This window comes from Condylura cristata, unplaced genomic scaffold (assembly GCF_000260355.1).
Source record: "Condylura cristata isolate star-nosed mole 26May11 unplaced genomic scaffold, ConCri1.0 scaffold00011, whole genome shotgun sequence".
Classification (NCBI taxonomy): Eukaryota; Metazoa; Chordata; class Mammalia; order Eulipotyphla; family Talpidae; genus Condylura; species Condylura cristata.
The window spans coordinates 20,358,789-20,382,241 of record NW_004567112.1 but is presented as its reverse complement, the minus strand read 5'-3'; the positions used below and the strand labels follow the sequence as shown (position 1 = coordinate 20,382,241).

At 37.8% G+C, this 23,453-nt stretch overlaps 1 protein-coding gene across 2 annotated transcripts in view; it reads right to left on the bottom strand.

Annotated features, from left to right (window-relative positions):
- ARHGAP19 (Rho GTPase activating protein 19) overlaps positions 1-23,230 on the bottom strand; it is a 45,332-nt gene extending 22,102 nt beyond the window's left edge. Inside the window, exons 1-6 of one of the 2 annotated variants that reach the window (XM_012723596.1) lie at positions 23,171-23,230; positions 11,582-11,847; positions 10,652-10,732; positions 9,009-9,218; positions 6,444-6,670; positions 3,894-3,980 (exon numbers count right to left, since the gene is read on the bottom strand). In XM_012723596.1, coding sequence (XP_012579050.1) covers positions 3,894-3,980; positions 6,444-6,670; positions 9,009-9,218; positions 10,652-10,732; positions 11,582-11,847; positions 23,171-23,226 — 927 coding nt within the window. In that variant the 5' untranslated portion in view covers positions 23,227-23,230. Of the gene's footprint in view, positions 1-3,893; positions 3,981-6,443; positions 6,671-9,008; positions 9,219-10,651; positions 10,733-11,581; positions 11,848-14,736; positions 14,766-23,170 lie in introns of those variants that run through there. The other variant, XM_012723597.1, reaches the window with a different exon arrangement.
- Positions 23,231-23,453: the final 223 nt, after the last annotated feature.

Below are 23,453 nucleotides of genomic sequence, written 5' to 3'. Positions count from 1 at the left end.
AAAAAAAATGTGCAAAATGATGTAAAAATAAACTTTGTAATAAAAAAAAAAAAAAAAAGAATGCCTGAGTCTTAAATAATGAGAACTTGTTACATCTAGGAGACTATTCTTGTTTATCTCTAAGGTATGTAATCTATATCTTAAAATTTCTTCATAGTGATATAACTTATATGTTAAAAGGTATTTGCTGGTGTGATTAAGGACCAAGTATTGGAAAGATTGGACCAGATTATCCAGGTGGGACCCAGTATAATCACCTAAAAATCACCCAGTTATAGTCTGAAAGAAATGTGACTATAGAAGAAAGGCCAAAGAAATGCAACATTACTACCCCTGAAGACAGAGAAAGAAGACCATGATCCAAGCAAGCAGACAATCTCCAGAAGGTGAAACAGGCAAGTAAAGAGATCCTCTCCTACAACAACTAGAAAAGAGTGCAGCTCTGCCAACGCCTTGCTTTGGGTCTAGTGACTCAGGTCAGACATCTACAGAGCTGTTCCAACCATGTATTTGTTGTTTTTAGTCACTTTTTTAAAGACTACTTCACAGTGAAATACAACTTCAAAATGTACTTGAATTGTGTACACTGGACAATGGACAAGGGAAAAAAGACTCCAGGGGTGAAGATCAGAGGGTGGAAAGGCTAGGAACTGAGATCCAGTATGATCGCTGAGAGCCCACCTTTATTTCAACTTGTAGTTGGTGCCTATGAAAAGTTAACCCTGTGGCAATGCCAACAAGAGAACTTTTATTAGGAGCTGAAACAAGAAGGTCCCCATTTTGATTCACTGTAACTGTCAGGTAAATACCTCACTGTCCAAATTCACCCCTCCTCTCTCTCTCGTATAAACCCATGCTTAAGAACTAGTTCTCACGGGATTATGGTGATGGCACACGGGTGACTTGGTGATGGGAAACCCGCGGGGATTACAATTGAGATGGAAAAAAAAAATGTACAAAATGATGTAAAAATAAACTTTTGTAAAATAAAAAAAAAGAACTAGTTCTTGCCTTAAACAGGAAATATATGAAGAACTAGTTTGACAGCTCTTTGTTCATCATTTAAAACCATTCCTTCTCCTTTTGTCCTATTTTTGATGTTTTTTGATGTTTTTTGGTTTTTTTTAAAGATTTATTTATTTGTACATACAGAACTGAGGTACAGGCCAGAGGCTGAGGGGTGGCGAGAGGCTTCACCAAAGACAGAACAGGCAGATTGAACAAATACACTGCTGAGGGGAGCAGCGGGCGGGTCAGGAGAGGTCTGCCACGCCATGTGGTCACCTCCGGGGCAGGCAGGGATCGAACTCATGCAGAAGTGGCTTTATCTTCTCAGTGCAGTGCTTTAACCCGCTGCGCCACCAGGGAGGGACCTATTTTTGCTGTTTTAATTCACTGGTATAGCTCTTAACCTCTTATTGACCACACTCTTTGGTCTAGGTGCCTAAACCCAGGATGCAAATCTAACCCTTTGTTTTCCAGTCGACTCTAAGTCAAAGATTCTGAAGTAAAATTTTTTTATACTCTAGAAATGCAGGTAGCCAACAAGCATATGAAAAAAGGTTCAACATCACTCGTAATAAGGGAGATGCAAATTAAAACCACAATGAGATACCACCTCACATCAGTGAGAATGGCACATCTTAAAACAAACAGCAACAACAAATGTTGGCAAGGATGTGGAGAAAAAGGAACTCCTGCACTGCTGGTGGAATGCAAACTGATCTAACCACTGTGGAAAACTATTTGGAGGTTTCTCAAACTGCTAAACATGGAGCTTCCATATGACCTAGCAATCCCACTCCTGGGTATCTACCCAAAAGACACAAAAACACTGATTCAAAAAGATACCTGCACCCCCGTGTTTATTGCTGCTTTATTTACAATTGGAAAGACATGGAAACAGACCAAATGCCCAAAAGTGGATGACTGGATTAAAAAGATGTGGTACATATACACAATGGAATATTACTCAGCAACCAAAACAAATAAACACATGCCTTTTGCAGCACCATGGATGGAGCTGGAAAAGATCATGTTTAGTGAAATAAGCCAGGAAGAAAAGGAAAAATACCAGATGGTTTCACTCATAGCAGGAGTATAATGGACCAGGTAAGAAAATAATAATGAACAGTTATATACCAAAGATATTTTATGGGGGTAGAGTGGGGAATGGGATCAAAAATAGTGGGGGAAGGGAAATGCACTGGACTGTGGTGATGGCACACGGGTGATTTGATGATGGGAAGCCCACGGGGATTACAACTGAGACGGAAAAATGCACAAAATGATGTAAGAGTAAACTATTTTTTTTAATGTTATACTTTAAAATTCTGTATGCTTATAATCCTGTGGTGGCTAAATCCTAGGTTGAGCTTGTGGTCATAATCCCTTCTTGAGTGTGAGCAGGACTTATGATTTGTTTCTAATACTAATGGCTGAATGTCATTTCTGTGATGATTAAGTTATACTACATGCCTAAGGAGATGGAAAGACATGACCATAATTAGCCTACAATCTCTGTGTGTGTATGAGTATATGAGAACCCAAGAATGGAAGGAAGTATTTGCACATTGTAGGGAAACAAAACTCTGTGACCCCAAAAATATATCTCTTTGGCAAAGAACTATTACCTAAGATAGGATCTAAAATTGGTTGTAAGACTGACTGTCCTGTCATAAGAGACATTTACATTTATAGAGAAAAATTTTCTTCTGTCTCAATCAATGTAACATTCTTATCTAGAAGGAAAAGAATTTAAATCTGGGGCCTCTCTGGTGGCACAGGGGTTAAGTCTCAGTGCTATCACCACTGCTGCATGAGTTCAACCCCCAGCCAGGGAACTGACCCGCATGGCAAGCAGCCCTCTGTCTCACCCACCACTCCCCTCAGCAGTGTATTTCAGTACATCTGCGTGTTCTGCTCCCCACTCTGTCTCTGGTGAATACCCTAAACCCCCTGCAGAACCTTTGTGTTGCACCTCAGTTCTATGCAAAAATAAATAAATAATATGTTGGGGGTAAAAAAAAGAAATCTGACTAAAGGTTATGCACCTGCTTATTGTGCCTTCCCGATTACCTCTCACAGCTGATCTCCCTCTCCCAAGCCTTTGTCTCAACAGAGATATTTAAGACGGTGACTGAAGCAATTTTGGTGGGTGACTCAGTCTTACTTGGGTTTCTCCTATGTATACAGGAGACATACATGTGTGTGTATACCCAGAAATGGATATTTCTCTTGACAGTCTGTTTGCCATTTATTTGATTAGTTGCCCAGCTAGAACTCAGAGGGGTATGGAAAGATTTTTTCCTGTGCTTCTACATCCTACATGTAATAAGGGATTAATATCCAGATTATATAAACATCTTAACAACAACAAATAAAACTCAATTCAAAAACAAGCAAAAGACTGGCCCTCCCTGGTGGCGCTAGGGGTAAGGACTCAGCACTGCAAGAAGCCACAGCAGCTTCAATGTGAGTTCAATCCCCAGGCCCGGAGGTGACCCACATGGCACAGCAGACTTCTCCTGACCTGCACACTGCTCCCCTCAGCAGTATATTTCAGTACATCTGCCTAGTCTGCTCCCCACTGTCTCTGGTGAATCCTCTTACCGCCCCTGTACCTCTGGCCTGTACCCCAGTTCTGTATGTATAAATAACTAAATCTTTAAAAAAGAAAAAGGACTCAGCGGTGGAGTCAATGGCCCAGAGGGCAAAACCTACTTAGCCTCTAAGTATTTTCCTTTCCTCCCCACTCTGGATAGTCCTGGATTTTGCCACTGTCCATTTGGTTTCCAGTCCCAGTCAGGGAATTCCTTGCTTAGTCATCTTCAGTCCTGCTGAGGACCACACTTATGTTCTATCCCCCTCGTCCTATCCCACCACTTACTTACCTTAAAAAGTTTCTGGGAGTGTTTAATCATAAAAGCCATCCCATTGTTTAACTTTGCAATATTCTCTTGTAGGTCATTTGCAGTGACCTATTCAGAGAAAAAGAAGCCAGAAAGGGGAAATTAAGAGTAAGAAGGAGAAGGCAGATACTCCATTTACTGACCAATATTCTTTCAAAAGTATGAGTTTCTATCCCTAACAAAATGCCTCTAAATATTTTAATTCTGGAAAAGCTTTCTGGTTCAGTGCATTTCCACCAGACCTGACATAATTTGGGAAGAACCAAGTGTCCCTGAAATGACCAAGAAATTCAAGAAATACCTGAGAACTAATCATTATTTCCTAATTCAACTTGAGAATTAAATGTGCAAGCAGAATTACTAAAAGAAAAGACCTTAGAAGGGATTTCAAAATGAGCAGACTTTGTACCAACCATCAAGGACAGTGCCTCTTCAGAAAATGAGTTTTCAAAAAAAACTGTCACTAATGGATACCTGTTTCTTAAAAACAGCAAAATGATCACTGATTCCCTTCTTGTTTCTCCTGCCTCCTTGTTAAGCACTTCAGCATCCTACTATACCAAGTCCTCATCCCTAACATGTACCATTGTTACTTAATCTCTCTGCTTTCACCAAGAGCTCTTAAATATTTCTCTTTATAGATACAGATTACTCATTCCTTTTTCCCAGTCTCATTTAGCTAATTTTAAAATTCTTCCATTATAAGGTTTGATCTTCATATGGACAAATGCTGGTGTTCCTTTACTTCTCAAACACCCCCCACACTCTGGCCAGAGGCTCTTGCTAGCCTTGAACTTTACATTATTTTTCCACTAATTATTAGTTAGATAAAATGTTCCACACAAACTCTCTCCTTTAACTTTCCTAATTCCTTATAATATTAAAATCCCTTCTAAGTCACTATATCCTATCTATTTATCTATTATCATCCCCAAAACCTTGTGAGATAAGTGGTAAAGTAATATGTCTGACCAATATACAGAGATGCCGAAGCATAAACAGGGTAAAGGACACAGCTGATTTGCATCTTCTTTAAAGAAAAAAAAGGGACCCTTCCTGATGGCACAATACGTTAAAGCATAGTACTGTGAAGCTGTCTGCAGCCACTTCAGCATGAATTTGATTCCTGGCCAGGGAGGTGACCCACATGGTGTGACAGACTTCTCCTGACCCACCCGCTGCTCCCCTCAGCAGTGTACTTTGTCGATCTGCCTGTTCTGCTCCCCACTCTGTCTCTGGTGAATCCTCTCACCTCTCTCCTCTCCCTCAGCCTGTATCCCAGTCCTTGTGTACATAAGTAAATAAATCTTTTTAAAATTTTTATTTTATTTATTTATGCATACAAGAACTGGGCTGCAGGGGGTAGGAGGGCTAGGAGGATTCACCAAAGTAGGGAGCACAACAGGCAGATTTACTGAAATACACTGCTGAGGGGAGCAGCAGGTAAAACAGGAGACATCTACTGCTCCATGTGGGTCACCTCCCTGCCCAAAGACTAAACTCCAGTGGCTACTGATAGTTTCACAGTGCTGTGTTTTAACTTGTTGTGCCATCAGGGAGGCCCCAGTTGGCAACTTCTAACCCAGGTATCCTGCTTCCAATTTCATCACACAGTAAAACCTATGTTATGAATAGACAAGAATATGAAGCTTATGTCTCCAGGTGAAGAAATAGTACAAAAGATTTTAGATATTTTACTTATTTCTCATGTAGCTATGAGAAACCATGATCTCAATAACAAGAAGTACATTCAGTTTTATTCAAGGAATTTAACTGTAAGGAAAGAAAGTTACCACCAAAATAACTGTGTCCTCTTATCGAAAAGTTTAGTAACACTCCTGTCAAGTCATAAAGCTCCATTCTAAATTTATACTATGCAACCCTCCAGACATCAATTTGAATTTCCAAGGTTTTTGTATTAAGAAGGAATTCAGACTAGGCATCCCTGGTGGCCTAGGGGTTAAATCTCAGCACTATCACCACTATGGCCTGAGTTTGATTCCTGTGCAGGTAGCTGATCCACATATTGTACAGCAGACCTCTCCTGTCTTGCCTGTTGCTCCCCTTAACAATATATTTCAATCAATCTGCCTGTTCTGATCCCCACTGTCTCTGGAGAATCCTCTCACCCCAACCCCCCACCCCATCTCTGGCCTACAACCCAGTTCTTCTAAAAAAAAAAAAAAAATAAAAAAAAAAAAAGGAATTCCAACTAACCAGCCAAAACCATTATTTAAAAATTAGCAATTTTCAACTAAGAGTCTCCACTAATAAATGTCATTTAAGTTTATCAGAGACTGATTACAGGTGAGATTAACAGAAAGCAGTCCCTCTATGTTTGATGACTCTTAATTGATCAGTAAAATTCTTTAATGACCTAGTAAAAAGTGATCTAGTAAAAAGTTCCTAACATCATAAAGTTGAAAACTAGACCTTGAACCCTACACTTGCTAACTTCACCAAAGTACAATCACAGGATGAGGCCCAGCCCAAGAAAACCTAACAATCTTTGCTTGTCCCCTCAACACTTACATTTTTTGGCCATAAAACATGGGGTGCAAACATAAGGGCCAAATTATAGGCAGACATCTTATTCTTGTCTTGTTTCTTTGCTGTCTGGTACAGGAGATCAAGCAATAACTTCAGCAAGTTACGATTGGGTGGAGGGAGAATAAGGAAGAGCAACCGAAGAGCCTCAATCTGCCGTTCCTTATCTGGTACGTTGGTCTTGTTCCCTTTATCATCAAACTGCATCAAATCTTGAGGGCCAAAGAAATGATTGCAATGTAAGTAGAAAACACAAGCAATAAAAATCAATGTTCCTATTATAATCTTCCCCTCAATTCCAATAAAAGAAATGAAAAAATATATTCAGGCATAATCTTAGATTACAACAAAATGTAGTAACAAAAGACAAAAACACAACTAAAAACAAGCAAAAGACAGACATTCCCCCAAAGAAGATACACAAATGGTCCGTAAGCATTAGTACACTCAGTTTCACTAGCTATCAGGGAAATGTATATGTAAAATCAAAACCACAGTGAGATTCTACTTCCTACCTAACATAGCACAGTTATAATCAAAAGACTGATAAAACCAAACATTGGCAGGAATGTTGAGAAAATTAAACTGACATTGCAGTGAGATTGCAAAATGATGCAACCACTTTGGAAAACAGTGTGGAAGTTCCACAAAAATCTAAACAGTTACCTTAGGACCGAGCAATCCCATTCCTAGGTATACTAAACCTAGAAGAAATGAAAAGCATGTCCATACGTATCTTTAATAATGCTACCCCTTGCGCCTTCCTTCACCCATGATGTTATTGCTAAAAAAAATATAAGAGTGAATTATGACCCAAGTAGCTCCTCATGGGATCAGAATCACTGTTGCACCTTTACAAGGATATACAGGTTATAACAAAGACAGTCTACTGGATAATCAGCATTTCAAGGACACTGATAAGCCACATAGGTATAATTCATATAGACCTGAAAATGATTAGTGTGTTATTTAAACCATGTAACTTCATTAACACTTCTGGATTTATGAAGGGAAGAAAATATTTCTATAAGCTGTTCCCTGTTAATTTGAAATTGAAAACAAACATCCCTTCCAATCATCATAAAGGTGTATCAAACTCTATGTCTGTGCTACCTCAATGTGATCTCAAAGAACAGTGAATCCCAGAGTGGGGGAAAGGAATTCAAATAATGCACTAAATTAACTCAAGAGGAAGTGCAAAAAAAAAAAAAAAAACCTAATCTTACTAGATTTTAGAAATTCAAAACTAAACTTTTTAGTAGTAAAAGTTATTTGAAAGAAAAAAATCTTATATTGAATATTTTTCCTTCAAATTAGAAGAAAATACTCAAGGGCAGAAAGCGAAGTAGACTCAGTATGGATTTTGATGCTGTGCATACTTAGCGCCTACAGCAGCATAACAGCTGTGCAATCTAAAAATGAACTCCTGACCACACAAACATAAAGGAAAATGAGAAGACTATTTATGAGCTAAAAATGGAACATTCTCCAAGATATATTCTGTGAAAAGAGCAGACTAAAGAACTATGTAATATTCCATCATTACATGAAAAGAGAGAAAGGAAAATATGTAAGTTTTGCAAGATTATAAAATATCTCTGGAATGATACACTAAAAATCAAAAGCTTGAGTTGCCTCCAGGAAGAAAAAGAGGGCATGAGGAACAGGGTAAGTTAAGGTAAAAGGCTTTTCACTATATATTCTTGAAGCTTTTGAATTCTGAACCATGAGAATATATTGCCTATTTAAAAAGCCATAAAATTGTCCCTCTCTGTGGCACAACAGGTAAGGACACAGAACTGCAAGCGAGCCACAGCCACTTCAGTGCAAGTTTGATCCCCAGTCCTGAAGATGACCCACATGGCATGGCAGACCTCTCCTCACCCGCCGCTGCTCCCCTCAGCAGTGTACTTCATTGATCTGCCTATTCTGTTCCTCGCTCTGTCTTTAGTGAAGCCTCTCGCAGCCCCTGCACCTCTGGCCTGTACCCCAGTTCTGTATGAATAAATAATCTTTTTTAAAAATTAGTTTAAAAAACAAATTTCTGATGTAAAAATAAACTGTTATAAAAAAAAATTTCTAAGAATAGAAGTTATCTGGGACCTCCCTGGTGGCGCAGCGGGTTAAAGCACTGCACTGAGAATCTAAAGCTGCTTCCGCATGAGTTCAATTCCCGCCTGCCCCGGAGGAGTCCACATGGCGAGGCAGACCTCTCCTGACCCGCCCGCTGCTCCCCTCAGCAGTGTACTTCGTCGATCTGCCTGTTCTGCTCCCCACTCTGCCTCTGGTGAAGCCTCTCACCGCCCCTGAGCCTCTGGCCTGTACCCCAGTTCTGTATGTACAAATAAATAAATCTTTAAAAAAAAAAAAAAAAGAATAGAAGTTATCTCAGTCGAGGCATAATAATACTTAGCAAAAGTCCCATAGCAAGGCAAATATACCAAACCTGTATCCATCTCTGATATGTGAAATCATCCACTGGAAAACATGCATTTATTCCAAGCTACTAAATTGAAAGAAATGCATTTATATCTCACTTCCTATACTCACCAGCAATTTTAAGGTGTGCATGGAAATGTTTATGTGTCAGCAGGGGCTCAGGTAACTCTCCCAGAAACATCTTCAGCAAGGTGGCAACATCATTTGAGTGAAACTCTCCTGATTCCAAGTCAATATCAGTTCCATTATTGAGAGCATCCCTTAAAATCTGTTGTCGGACACTATTCCCTGGTACTCTAAACAAACCCTCTACTCGCAAGTCTGTTTAGCATGGAAGACAACAGAAGGCATCAAAAAGTTATTATTAAAAAAGAGAAGTTATTATTAAAATAAGTCATCTAAAAGACTACTTTTTCATAATTCAAAGACCCTTTGCAAGACCTTAGAAGGTTTCTGTCTTGTCCCAGAGTAGTTTAAAACCACTGCCCCTAAAGAGACACATCTTAACATTTCTGAGCACCTGGCAATCTCCCACACTCAGAGATGGTCTCCCAGGAGCCATTGAATGTCCTGAGTGCCCTAAACAATGGTCAGAATGCATCTGAAAAATAAGTTGGAAGAAAAGCCAAACCTCCCTAAAGGTACCTCCCTTCTTTTGTCTTCACAGAAGGGAGACTGAGTTCATATGAGGTTCGTTTTTCCTGTAAATGGTTTCCCAAATCAAAACAAATCAAGACTCTGCCTGTTGTCCAGGAATTAGAACTTTAACCTGTTAGATTACCTTTCACACTAAGAGATTCCCAGAAGTGCAGGGTCATTCTGGGTTAACTATTCTTCCCTCCCAACTAGGTCCTAAACTAATCTAACGAGATTTAAAAAAAAAAAAAAATGGTCTACATAGTTTTTGTTTGATCTGTAAGAAGTGTGAGAGTTCAAGTTTCAAACTTAGGTAAATATTTACTTTTGCATATAGCCTCTTAATTCAGGGCTCCAAGTTCAAATGCCTACAGTGCAGGCAGGTAACAATAAATGAATGAAAAGAACCCATAACAATCTGGAGCGCTCCAGTAGATCATGTCCAAGAAGATGGCTAAAGGACTCTGTATCTGCCTAGCATCCAAAAAGCTAAAATTATGAAGTCTCCCTCCCCATATTAAAACTGGTAATTTTATTTTTTAATTTAATCTTTTGCCGACAAATAAAACATGAATAGAGATGACTTAAGTCCTTACATCTCAGTTTGTAACTCTACTCTCCTGGCATGGTGTCCCACATAGAATATGCCATAAGTAACAAGTTGAATTCAAAGCATCACAAAAAGCCACAAAATTTCACATGCTGTATCAAGCATTTAGAGCAATGACATAACCAGCATGACTACTAAAAATGAATAGAAAGTAAGATTGTATTTTAATCATAGAACTTTAGAGATGAGAAGTATCTCTGGCACTTACTCATGCTCCCTTGTGTTATAATTTTCTAGGGACAATGTATTTTTCCAGAAATGTCTCTAAATGAAGAGGAAAATGTGATTTCACAGACACTATCTAATCTATATTCATCTTTGATAGTATAAAATCAATACATGCAATGAAATTTAAGAGGAAATATATTTAAAAACATGCCACCTGAGAACATCACCAATTAGTGTCACTGTTGATGGTTAACAGATGCCCACTGATTCAAAAAGTTAACTCTCAATAATAAACTCATAATTTTTCACTAACAAAGAACAAAATTTTGAGTAGTCTTACTTTTGTGTAGATATTCAATCAGCTGGTATATCTGGGCAATGCCTTCCTCTGTCAAAGGAGATCCAAATACTACTCCTTTTTCTAAAAAAAAAAAAAAAAAAAGACAGGAATGGGCTGCCTTTTCCACAAACAGTACAAAACCATCAAACTTAAAACCACCCAAGCATCTATACTACAATTCTGCAAACGTTTTTATGGAGTTAGTACCAGAAAAAGACAGTCAGGGAAACTCTCAATCAACTCTCTACATGTTTAATAGTAAACTCTAAGTTCCCTGAAAGCAAAGACCATATTCTTATGTAAGTATCAATACCAAGAATGTTGATATTTACCAAAAAAACAGAACTTAGAGCCACTGAACTGTCAAAGCATGACAAATTATCCACTGAAGTGGTACAGTGTGATCGGTGACCTGTTTCAATGTCTAAACTTTTTTCTCTTAAATGAAGTCCTTATATTTAACAAAATAGTGCCTCTTTCATAGCACAGTGCTACAATTATTTTCTGAAAACTTTTTTTGGATGATTCATAGTCATTCATAGTCATAGTGCTTGTCCAAAGCACTCAGAGAACTCAGAGAATAAAAATGTTTAAAAACCACTGCAATAAAAAAGGTTCAAATTTCCCTTACTGGACTGTCCAACTGTGTGATTTTGTTGTTGTTTAATATTATTTTAGTATAGCATTAGAACATGAAAATCAAGGTGACCTTGATAACTACCTAAACTAATTATGGCACTTCTTAAGGACTGACTATATTTACTTTGTCTCTTTAGCTAGATTATGATTTTTATTACTATTAAATAAGGTTCTGCTACATAAAAAGGAGAAAATAACAAAAAAATCCTTTACAGTCACAGTAATTTCACTGCAAATGTAAATGTCAGCAGTGAAGCCCGGGGACCCAGCCTTCACCGACACATCTCCTACCCTTCCGCTTGAGAGACATCAGAGACCGGAAGAATCCTGATGCTGGACCAGCCCCACCAGGCAACTTAAGGTCCACTTCCCCCATTAGCTGAGCCAACTCAGTTCCAGGTAGATCGATGAGCCTTGTAATATTGCTGACCACCAACTCAGTGAACACCTCAGGTTTCTCATGTCGGAGTTTTTCCACAAAAAAGTCAGGATTGAAGATAATAGGCTGACCCCGAAGGGAAGAGTCCTTGCAGAGAACAAAACTGCAGATAGCATCACTGGAAAATATGAAACAAGAATTGAGATAATTTTTGCATGCGTTTCTCGGGTCCTCTCAACCACACCCTTTCTGTGGATTTCATCATGTTGGTCTTTGGAAAAACCTAATCCTTAATCTGCTGTCTGCACAAAAGAAGATAACTTGGACTTGCTACTCAGGTGATATTCACCTGAACACTTAAGTACTTAGTTTAATGAAAAAAATCAACAGCCAGTCTGACATGACCTAAGTTTGTCTCTTACTTTCAGACATACAGTGCAGGAAGATACAGATTTACAGACTCCCAGGTCTAACAGAGTATTAGTGGTAGTCACATGGGCCATGTTCCCTTATGAAACTGTCAAACCCTGGATTAATTACTGCTAAAAACTTGTAAGACATTAGACTGTAGCTGTTTCCCTTAACTGAGTAGTGGATAATCATTAAATTAAGGCCTTCTTGAGAAGGCCTTAGAATCACCAACTGCTCACAGGACCATCATCAGACCACATTCATGACAGTAAACCTGAGACTGTGTAAAAACTAACACTATAATAATGTAATAGACACTTCCTTATAATCAGACCCCTTTAATTGAGCCAGATGCCCTTGAATTCCATTCCTGACAACCAAAAAGCCTTCACTAGAATGAACGACATTTTAGAGGTACATTAAATAAATGCTAATTCAGCCTTGCCCAGGTTGAGAACTAGGTTTTATTCTTTTTTTTTTAAGCTATAGTTATTCATACAAGAGCTGATGTGTAAGCCAAAGATGTATGGAGTGGGATGGTGTGAGAGGCTTCACCAGAGACAGAATGAGAAGCAAGCAGGTGGATCAACACTGCTGAGGGGAGCAGCAAGCAAGATGGGAGAGGTCTGTTGTGCCATGCGGGTTACCCCTGGCAGGAGACTAGACTCATGCTGCAGTGGCTGCTCATGGCTTCATAGTGCTGAGACTTAACCCCTGTGACACCAGAGAGACCCAAGTTTTATTTTAAATCCTGTAATTCTCAATGCCTCTCTCCCATCATCTAAGTCCAATCTTAATTTGGACAGGTGCTTCCCTCCAGAGTACTTGGGAAATTGCATTTGCTTCTAATTTCATTCTTCTATCACTGAATAACACTAAGTTCTGCTGGCCTCTAGCTTATTTTCCACTCCTACATGACCTTGCTATACTCCCAGAAAAGCTCTTCTGACTCTCAGAAATATTTTCTTCCCTGATCTTTGTTTCCTAATGCCTAATTACTATACGCCATTGTACTTTTAATATGGTAGATATAAAAACAGCATTATTGCATCCTACAGCAGACACATCACTTATCAATTATCTAGAAACAGTCATTTATTAGATAACCTCTGAGTAGATAAAAACACAAACCAGAAAGGACAACTTATCACATCTATCAAGCAAAGTCGACATTCACCTGACTCACACAGTATTTCCACAATTAAAAAATCACAACTTAAAAAGTCTCTCGTGGCACCAAAACACTGCCCCCAAGAAAAATGGCACTCCAAGTATTAAATATAAGTAATCTATGACACACCTTGCCAATATGATGTGGATAATTTTTAATAACGCTATAACAAAAAATAAGGTTTAGGTATACTTCAAAGTTCATCTGTACAACTTTGAAAAATTATTAATTAATCAACAGTCCAAATTTACAATTGATAGCTAACTAAAATAACTTTTCTCTAAAATGGTAAGAATTCAGGCAAAAATTTAAAATCATAAATGCATGTTCTCAGGCCAAAAAGTTATTGAAGAAAGACAACTTAAATGCTTGCCTCCTCAAGCCTTTTACACAGTTTAATTTAGGCTATCTGTTAGATTATCTTTCCTGTACAAACTTAAAATGCCAACTGCGTGTAAGCCAATTAAAATCAAAATCAACTCTATCCTAAATCATTAACAAGTTCTTTTTTTAAACATCAGCTTATTTCTGTCAACTAGAATCAATATAAAACTATTGTTTATAATCACTGTCAATGAAAAATTAATATCCTACTTAGAGTCAGAAAAACACGAGTCTGAGAATGATTATATTCAGATTGAATATTAACATTCACATCATATCAAGCCCAAACTATGATTTTATGAAATCCACATCCCTTTTAATTTATCAGAGATATCAGATCATATTAGCCTATCACAGAAAAGTACATGAACAGTATCCAGTAAATGCCTGAGGTAGAAACGGGTACATACATACAACCTCCAACTTCTTGTGTTACTGATGTCCAAAGCAAGACTAAGTTAAGATTCTAAACCTTACATCACAGTTGACCCTCCAACACCGACTATATCAAACACAAGTAGAAAAAGAGATAGAAAGACAAAGCCCCAGCTACAGTGTTTTTCAACAGAATTCTTTCAATCTAGGCATCAACCCCTAGACAGCACCCTCTTAACTAAGTGTAGTAGGCAGAAAATAAAGAAGGTCAAGGTTGTTTCTACCTATTCACAAACAATATAAGAGAAATATGTCTCTGGTGCTCTAAAGCACAAGTAACCTGTTACTTCCCTTCTGCTTTTCCTCCCTCCCACTATCACTTACTCTTAGTTTGTCCTACATTAACTTCTTCAACCTATTTCCCTTTTTCCTCTTCCTCACTTATTCTGAGAAGAACATTTGGTAAGACAAGAGCCAAGATAGTGAGATGGTTAAGAAATAAAAGATAAACAACAGAAAAGACTTTAGTTACTCCCACCGCGCCCACTACTCCCTTTCCACAAAATACACAATACCACAGTATAAAGCTGAGACTATCAAGGAACATTGTTAAAACTTAAGGGATTCTTAAGAATCTTAGAGCTAAAAAGATAACATCCTGCTATACAGTATTTTTTTAAACAAACTCAAATTTTGCTCAAGTTCAAGAAAAAACAAATTTCTTACATAAGTGCTGAAAGCTTCTGATGAGGCATTGGTACATCGATGGGACAAGAAAAAAGCTTTCTCCTTAGTGTGACAAAAGAGCCCTCCTTTCCCCACCCCATCTTAGCCTACACAAATTCCAAACATGTCAGAAGACACAAGGACACATTATGGGACCTGAAAGGCAGACTTATTAGAACTCTAAGCACTTATCTGCAAGTAGGAACAAAACAGAAATTTTCAAGACCTGGACTAGTAGTCCCCAACTTGCTTAAATTCAATAGTATCTTCCATCACCACTCAAAGTTGTTCTCGACAAAATAATCCCCCAAAGTAAAGGTACAAGTAGTTTTATGATATGGAGGAGTATAATCCCTACCTCATAAAACATGCAAAAAATAAGTTCCAAACAGAATGTAGATCGAAAAATGAACAGCCTAAATTTGCAAACTCTAAAAAATAGCATAGAAGAACAAATTAATGAGGCAGAGGAAAGGTCTCTTAAACAAAAGATAAAAAGCACAATCCACAAAGACAAACAATACAGAAGTGTATTAAAATTTAAAATGTCTGTAGAGCAAATGACATTATAAACATTTTTTTTTAATGAAGTCACAATGCCTTTGGAGCGAAACCGGATGAAAGAACAGGAGTGGGAGAGAAACTTTTCACTGTATGCTCTTTTGTATTTTGTGAATTTTTGATACATGTGAACATACTACCCATTCATAAATAAACTCAAAACTTTAAAATAATAAAGACAAGCCATAAACTAGAAAAAGAAATTTGCCCCTATATAAAAGTAGTATTCAGAATATCAGTGTGCCTAAAATTTAAAAGAAAAATACATTCACTCAACTGAAAATTAGTAAGTAAATTCAGAGAAGAGGGGGCCTAAATGACTAATGAACATGAAAAGAAACCCAACTCTAGCAATTATATGGTAAAACAAGTTTTCAAATGCTATCTTTCTTTTTTTCTTTTAAAGATTTATTTATTTATACATACAAGAACTGGGTGTATGTTGGGGAGGGGGGATGAGAGAATTCACCAGAGACAGAGAAGGAAGCAGAACAGGAGAGGTCTGTTACGCTATATGTAGGTTAGCTCCCTGGACTGGGATTGAACTCATAGCTTGACAGCACTGGGTAGCACTTTAACCCCTGTATCACCAGGCAGGCCCAAATGGTAGCTTTCTCTAACCATCCATCACTTTGGCAAAAACTATGAGATTCAGGCTGTTTCTTTTTATCCTAGTATACTATAGCATTATTTGTTTATAAAAATGAGTCAGTTTCTGTTTCTCTATTAATGATATTTTTCTCCTTTATTTTGTATGATAAATGACACTAATTCTCTAATGTTAAACCAACCAACCTTGCATGTCTAGAGTAAACTCAATGCTGTTACAATGTACTGTCAACTTTATATGTTGTCAAATTTAGTATACTGTAAGTTTGTTTAGGCTTCTCCATACTTGTGATTGGTCTGGAATTGTCTTTTCTTGTATTGTCTTCATTAGGTTTCACATCAAGACTGTGCTGGTCTTAAAAAGTTAGTTGAGAAGTCAGTCTTACTTTTCTGTTTTCTGAAAAAGTTTATGTAAGACTGGCTACTAAAGCGGCTGATGAAACCATCTGGACCTAGAATCTACTTTGTAAGTTATTTAAATATATATTCATTTTGTGTAATAGGACTATTCAAATTTTCTATTCTTGTATTAACTTTGGTAAGCTTTATATTTATGAAAATCTGTTTATTTCACATAAATTTTCAATTTACTAAATATCCTCTCAGGAATATTTTAATGTGTCTAGGTGACATAGCGATACCCTCTTTGCTCCTAATTTGGTAATCTGTTTTCTCTCTAAATTTATAAATCTATTATAGGTTTATCAATTTTATTAGCTTTGTCAAGGTTCCAAGTTTTGGTTTTTTAATTCCTTTATTGCATGTTTGCTATTTAGTTCATATCTTTATTACTTCCTCTATCTTCCTTACTGGATTCAGGATGAAGGTGGAACTGCCAATTCCACCTCCATGGATGACCTTTGACTTACAGTCAAAAAGGAGAACTTGGACATCAATGGCAGGAGGAATGACATCTGATACCTATTTCTGTACAGCAAGTGACATTATAAACAATTTTTTTGTGTATATGCACTACATATAAAGAGCTCCAGGTGAATTTTGGATCTAAAGATGGAGAGTAAAACAAACTTCCCCAATACTGAAGATTACAGAACTTGACAGAGGGATATAATTTTTAAATAAAAAATATATCTGACTTCATCGTAGTAAAGATCTTGTGTTCAAAATACACCATTAAGTGAAAAAGCAAGTCAGAGTAGGAAAATATATATTAATATTATAGTTATAGACAAAGATATACAGCAAAAAAGGATTCATATCTTGAGTATACTAAGAATTCCTACAAATCAAATACGAAAAAGAAACAATAAAAAAAGAGGGTTCAATAAAATGAGAAAAAATGACCAATATAGTCATGAAAAAAACTGTTCAGTATCATTAGACATCAGCAAAACGCAAATATAAAACAGTAACATCCTATTATCCAACAATAGATTGACTAAAATTGAAGAGATTAACATTAAGGTTTAAAGAAAATAACAGTAATTCTTTTATACTGCTATTGTAAAAAACTGTTTGGTCTGATCTACTAAGTTGAACAAGTTACCCCCATGACCCAGCAATTCTATTCCAAGCGTAACATATAACAAGAATTTTCAACAGCCAAAACTGGAAGCATAATGTCCAAAACGATTTTAAAATTATGACATATATAGTGGCATAATTTGCAGCAATAAAAATGAAGGAATCCCAGTTACATGCACCATCACGGAGAAATCTTACATATAATGATGATCAAAAGAATCATATATATAAAATTAAGCACACACAGAGACAACTACCTACTATATATAAAGCCATTTCCACTGAAGTTTAAGAAGAAAACTCTACTGTTTAGACAAGCTTGCTTAAATGGGCAAATTGTAAAGAGAAGCAAAAATGTATTTAATTCAAGATGATGAAAATTTGTAGCAGTTAATGAGTAAGAAGCAGCATGAGAGGGCCTCCCTGGCAGCCTAGGGGTTAACTCTTAACACTATCACTGGGACAACCTGAGTTCTATCTCGAGCCAGGGAGCTAACTCCACATATGACCCAGCAGGCCTCTCCTGTCTGGCCCGCTGCTCCCCTCAGCAGTGTACTTCGTCAATCTGCCTGTTCTGCTGTCTCTGATGAATCCTCTCACACTCCTGCACCACTGGCCTCTACCCCAGTTCTGTATGCACAAATAAATATATCTTTTAAAATAAATAAATCATTGGTCAATGGGGGAAAAGAAAACAATTAATTTGAAGTAAGTACGTCAAATATTAAGAATAGTTGAAGCTGGCTGACAGGAAATCTACTGAGTAGATTTATTCTATACTTACATGTATAAGCAACATTTTCTATGACAAAATTTTTTGAAGAAATCAAGTAATTCTGACCAAATTTTGCTACAATTTCATGTAACTATCATAGAAAATAAAAGAATATACTACCCTAACCATAAAAGTGATGATCAGAACCTGAATTGTTAGTAAGTATATCCGCATATAGAGAGAGCAATAGAGAGAGAGCAAGAGTTCGGTATTTAAATGCATATACGAGGCAACCACCATTAGAGTGATAAAGGTTCTCCCCATAATCCAAAAATACAACCTCCTAAAACAAACCAAATAAGGAAGATCTGTTTTCAGGAAGTGGAGGGAAGCCTGTAGAGGTAAGATCTACCTCTCGAAAAGATCAATTTTTAAAATCTACGTAGTCTGCAATTACCACTGTTACCACTAGATGGAACTCTACACGTAAAGTGATAAGGAACAGAAACAATCCACAGCTGAAAAGTCAATTACAGAAAAGTGAAATCTTTTGAGGCATGTTGCACACATGAATCTGCAAAATTCAAGGCAGTAGGGGAAACAAACCTGTATCCTGTAGATGTATCTTTTGGCTGGCGACTACCAAAACTGCATACCCACAAAACTAAATGTTTCCTCCCTAGTGAATTGCTTAACTTGATTTGTTCTCCAAGAACCACAACCTTGGCAACATCTATCAAAATGTGAGCTATATTTAAAGTTGTCTAAATTGGATTTACCACCCTGAGAAAAGTATGCACTCTCTTACTGCCTTTTCAACCCTAAAAGCTTCTGAATATGTCACTTTATTGGAGAATTTTAAATAGGAACACAAACAAGTGATAAACAAGAGGCTTTTTGAATAGCTCAAAGTTGGTAATACCAAGAGTTCAGGGAACAGTATCCTGTATCTTAGACAAAAACTGAAAATATCTACATGCAAGATTTGCCCTTAGCTGTCCAAGACTTTGCAAACTGGACCTCTTATCTCTAATTTGAATTCCAGCAGTACACAAAAATATGGAAGGCCCTTATTTTTTTTTTTTTTATTGAGGTAACAGTAGTTTACATCACTGTTAGGGTTTCTCACCTTATAGCAACCTTATGTGCAATTTCTCACCTTATAGCAACTATCACCCCACACCATACCCATCACCGAATGCCCAGTCACCATTGTTGGTCTCTCTATCTATTCTCTCCCACCGACTGCACAATCGTAATAAACATACCCTGAAGTCAAATTTTCAATGAAGTTAAGAAATGACATAAGTATTACCTTTCATATCAGTGGACTTATTTTTAATTTGTCATGTTTTATTTGACGAAAACAGACTGAAAAGTGATCTCTTGTTCATCCGAACCATTTAGGCAGACTGAGCACCAGATGTAATTGTTTTAATCATAAAGATAGCTACTACAAAAATGACCTTACCAAATGAAAAAAATAATAAAAGGGACCATGCTGGGCCCTCCCTGGTGGCACAACAGATTAAAGTGAAGCACCGTGAAGCCATCCACAGCCACTGCAGCCAGAGGGGTGACCCACATGACACAGCAGACCTCTCCTGACCCTCCCGCTACTCCCCTCAGCAGTGTATTTCAGATCTACCGATTCTGCTCCCCACTCTGTTTCTGGTGAATCCTCTCACCCACCGCACCCCTCTTACCTGTATCCCAGTTCTTGCATACATAAATAAATAGGTCTTTAAAAAATAAACAAAATGGACCATGATACTTGAGTGAAGAAACTATTGTGGTCAGTGAAGGGGTTTTAGGGATCCTGAACTTCATAAATCTTTAAAATAATAAACAGGCTTAAGTATACAAAACCTAGCCATATTTCAGAGTGCATGTGATGATCTCTAGATAGCAGAAAATATCTGATATCTTCTAACATGTTACTAATAATACTGCTGTACATTCTCTTGGTGTCTGATCTTCATGATTCCTGGTTTCCTGTTTTTGTTGTGTTTTCCTTTAGTTTCATTGTTATTACTAATGTGGCTTGACTTTTTGGCAATTGTGTTCTACATGAAAATAAATGAACTTTTTCATTATGTAATCCCAGTATCATTCTTTTTTTAAGGTTTATTTTTATTTATTTATGCATACAAGAACTGGGGTGTAGACCAGAGGTATAGGGGTGGAAAAGGGGTGTTGAGAGGAGTCATCAGAGATTGAGTGGGGAGCAGAACAGGTGGATCTACTGAAATACACTGCAGAGGAGCAGAGGGTGAGAGACTAAGAGAGGTCTACTATGCCATCTGTGGATCTGCTCCCTGGTTGGGGATTGAACTCAGGCCTCAAAGCATTTCTTTTCTTAATTAAGTGATTGAAGCAATTTAAAGTATCTGTTAAGAATACAATATAACAATTTAAAGTATCTATTAGGAATATAATATGAAGAGAAATAGTTCTAAATGAGTGATTATCTATTCTCCATTTACATATTCTCCTTTTTGAATGATAATTCAACATGCAAAATAGGTAATGACCTGTGTAAATCAGGCTATTCCTTCCTCTTCTTTGAGCTACAAAGAAAAAAACAACATGACCTTCAAAAGTTTAATATCTACAGGGCAAAAAAGGGAAGTGGTATGGTATATATCATTGCAAGGTAATATTTTATGTCTTAGAGATGACAAAGACTATTATTCATTCATCAAAGACCGCCTACACACAACTAAGTGCCTGGTATATATAAATGTGTGCAGGTGTGTGCATGGGTGTATTGGATCAGGGAGGTCCTGCCCCAAAAGCATTATAGGAACACAAACTTCTCTTTTATGCACAATTGATGTTACATTTGACAAACAGTGGAAATGATAATTCAGGTTCAGATATCTGTGTCTGTGAATATCTGTTAATCATGTGATTAGTACCCAAAATTTTAATTCAATTAGCAACATACTTCATGGAATTCATATTTCAGGTTTTCATTCACAAGGCAACCTTTGAGTAGGATGATGGCTGATCTAAATAATCAGATCTAGCAATCCCTCTATGGTTTCCAGGCAAAAAAACAGCCAATCACTTATAGACAGTTACAAGAATGGAAAACTCTTTCCTATAAAATATCAAGTAACACATTCAACCATGGACATCTCAGGCAGGGAAGGTGTCTGGTGCTCACTCATAAACCCAGCTTCCCAATACCTGAAATCTCCCATTCAGTACTTAGGACAGGAGACATCAAAGGGTCTTACTGGATTACAGCTGCAATGTAAATAAGCTCACTCTACAGCATCCTAATGTATACATATGTAAACAATTACAACTAAGACCTCAGGCTGGAGGAAGAACACCAGAAAATTCTTTGTGGGATATGCTACATTTCAGTGTGTGTGCTTAGGAGAGAAGCTCTGTAGAAATTATGCAATGATTTCCAAAACTAAAACCCCTCTGCTCTGTTCTTCAGTTTTCTACTAGGAGAAAGTAAAATCTATCATGTTATTGAATGTATTAACTATCTAATTAATCCTGACATTTTCTCTAATAAACATCATGACATATAAATAAAGAAACTGAAGCTGAGTGAGGTTTATAACTTGGCCTGAGTATTTTATTATTTGATATTGTAAATAATACAGATTTCCTAATTTCCTTGTCAGACAGTTCACAGCATATAGAAACAATGGGTTTCTGTATATTTTATATCCTGTAACTTGACTAAATTTATTAGTTCTAACAGTTCTTTACTGTTGTTAAATCTTCAGTTTCTTATATATGTATATATAAGATCATGTTGCAAACTGGGACAATTTCATTTGTTCCTTCCAATTTATATGACTTTCCTTTCTTTTTCTTGCCTAACTTGTTACCTAGGACTTCTATTACTTCACTGAATAGAAGGGGCAAGAGTGGGCCCCCTTGCCATGCTCCTGATCACAATGAGATAGCACCTCATACCTGTTAGGATGGCTATTAAAAAAAAAAAGAGTGTTGGTGAGAACAACAGGAAACTGGAACCTCTGTACACTGTTAGGAGTATAAAAAGGTGTGCCTGCTCTGGAAGTAGTATGGTGAGTCCTTAGAATAATGAAAATACCAAATTCAGCGACCCCACCTCTGGATATTTTCTCAAAGTACTGGGATCACAATCTTAAAGAGAAGCTAGCATTCCCATGTTCACAAACAGAACATGTTAATGTTGACCTGCCAAAGTGTGAAAATACCTTAAACGTCCAGGGATGGAGAAGAAAAATGTCGTATATACATAGAATGGAATTATCATTAAGCTTTAAAAAAGGAAGGAAATTCTGACATATACAACATGGATGGAACTCGAAAACATTATGCTAGGTGAAAGTTACAGTTACAGGAAGACAAAATATTGCATGATTCTAAAATACTATCAAATTAAATATAATTAAAATAATAAAATGTATAGAATTAAAATGGATCAGTGGTTGCCAGGGGCTGAGGGTCGGGGAGGGAGTGACGAGTTAACAGACAATGTCTCACAATGAGTAAGTTCTTGCGAGCTGCAGTACAATACGGTACCTACAGTCAACAATACTGGATTGCGTACTAAATATTCCGCTAGGGTAGGTCTCCTTTTGAAAAGTCCTTAACCACCACGATTTAAAAAAAAAATTTTTTTAATCGATCCAAGGCCTAAAACCCAATTCTGACATTCAAATCCATGCTCTGACTTAATCACGTAAACTGCAGCGAAGCCCACTGAAAGGTACCGACAGCGCTCGCTGTGTGACTTGGGCGATCTGGCTTAACAGCTCTGGGCTGTTTCCTCACCAGCCCGAGAAGCCTCAGCGCCACGGCCCACAGCGCTGCCCCAGCAGTGGTCTATCTGCAGCCAAGACAGGAGATGACCTCCCACCGCATCAGCAGGACCCAACCCGCGCCCTAGCCGGGCCTCAGCCCCCGCAGGCACGACGTGCGCAACGCGGCGAGGAAAGCCACAAAGCCCAGTCCCGCTAGGTCGCCGTGACCCAAAGGAAAGGCGTCAGTGTGACCAGCCCACGGCTTCGTTTCCTAGGCAGCTGGACCAAGAACTCAGCTCACCTCCGGCCGGGTTCGCGGGTTGGCACCTCCCCTTCACCCTGCGCCTCAGCCGCCATCTTAGTCAGCAAACTTCTTTTACCGCCCCACCTCAGGCCCCGCCCCCATGACTCTGGATTGGCTGAGGTGCTTCTTCCTCTTCATACCATTGGGTAACCTGATCGCTCCCGCCTCAACATGAATTTCGTGATATTATTGGTCTATTCAAATAAGTAACCGTCGTGGGTGATTGCGCCAGCTCAGGCCACCGAGAACCCCGCCTCGAGGCATGCCGGGAGTTGTAGTT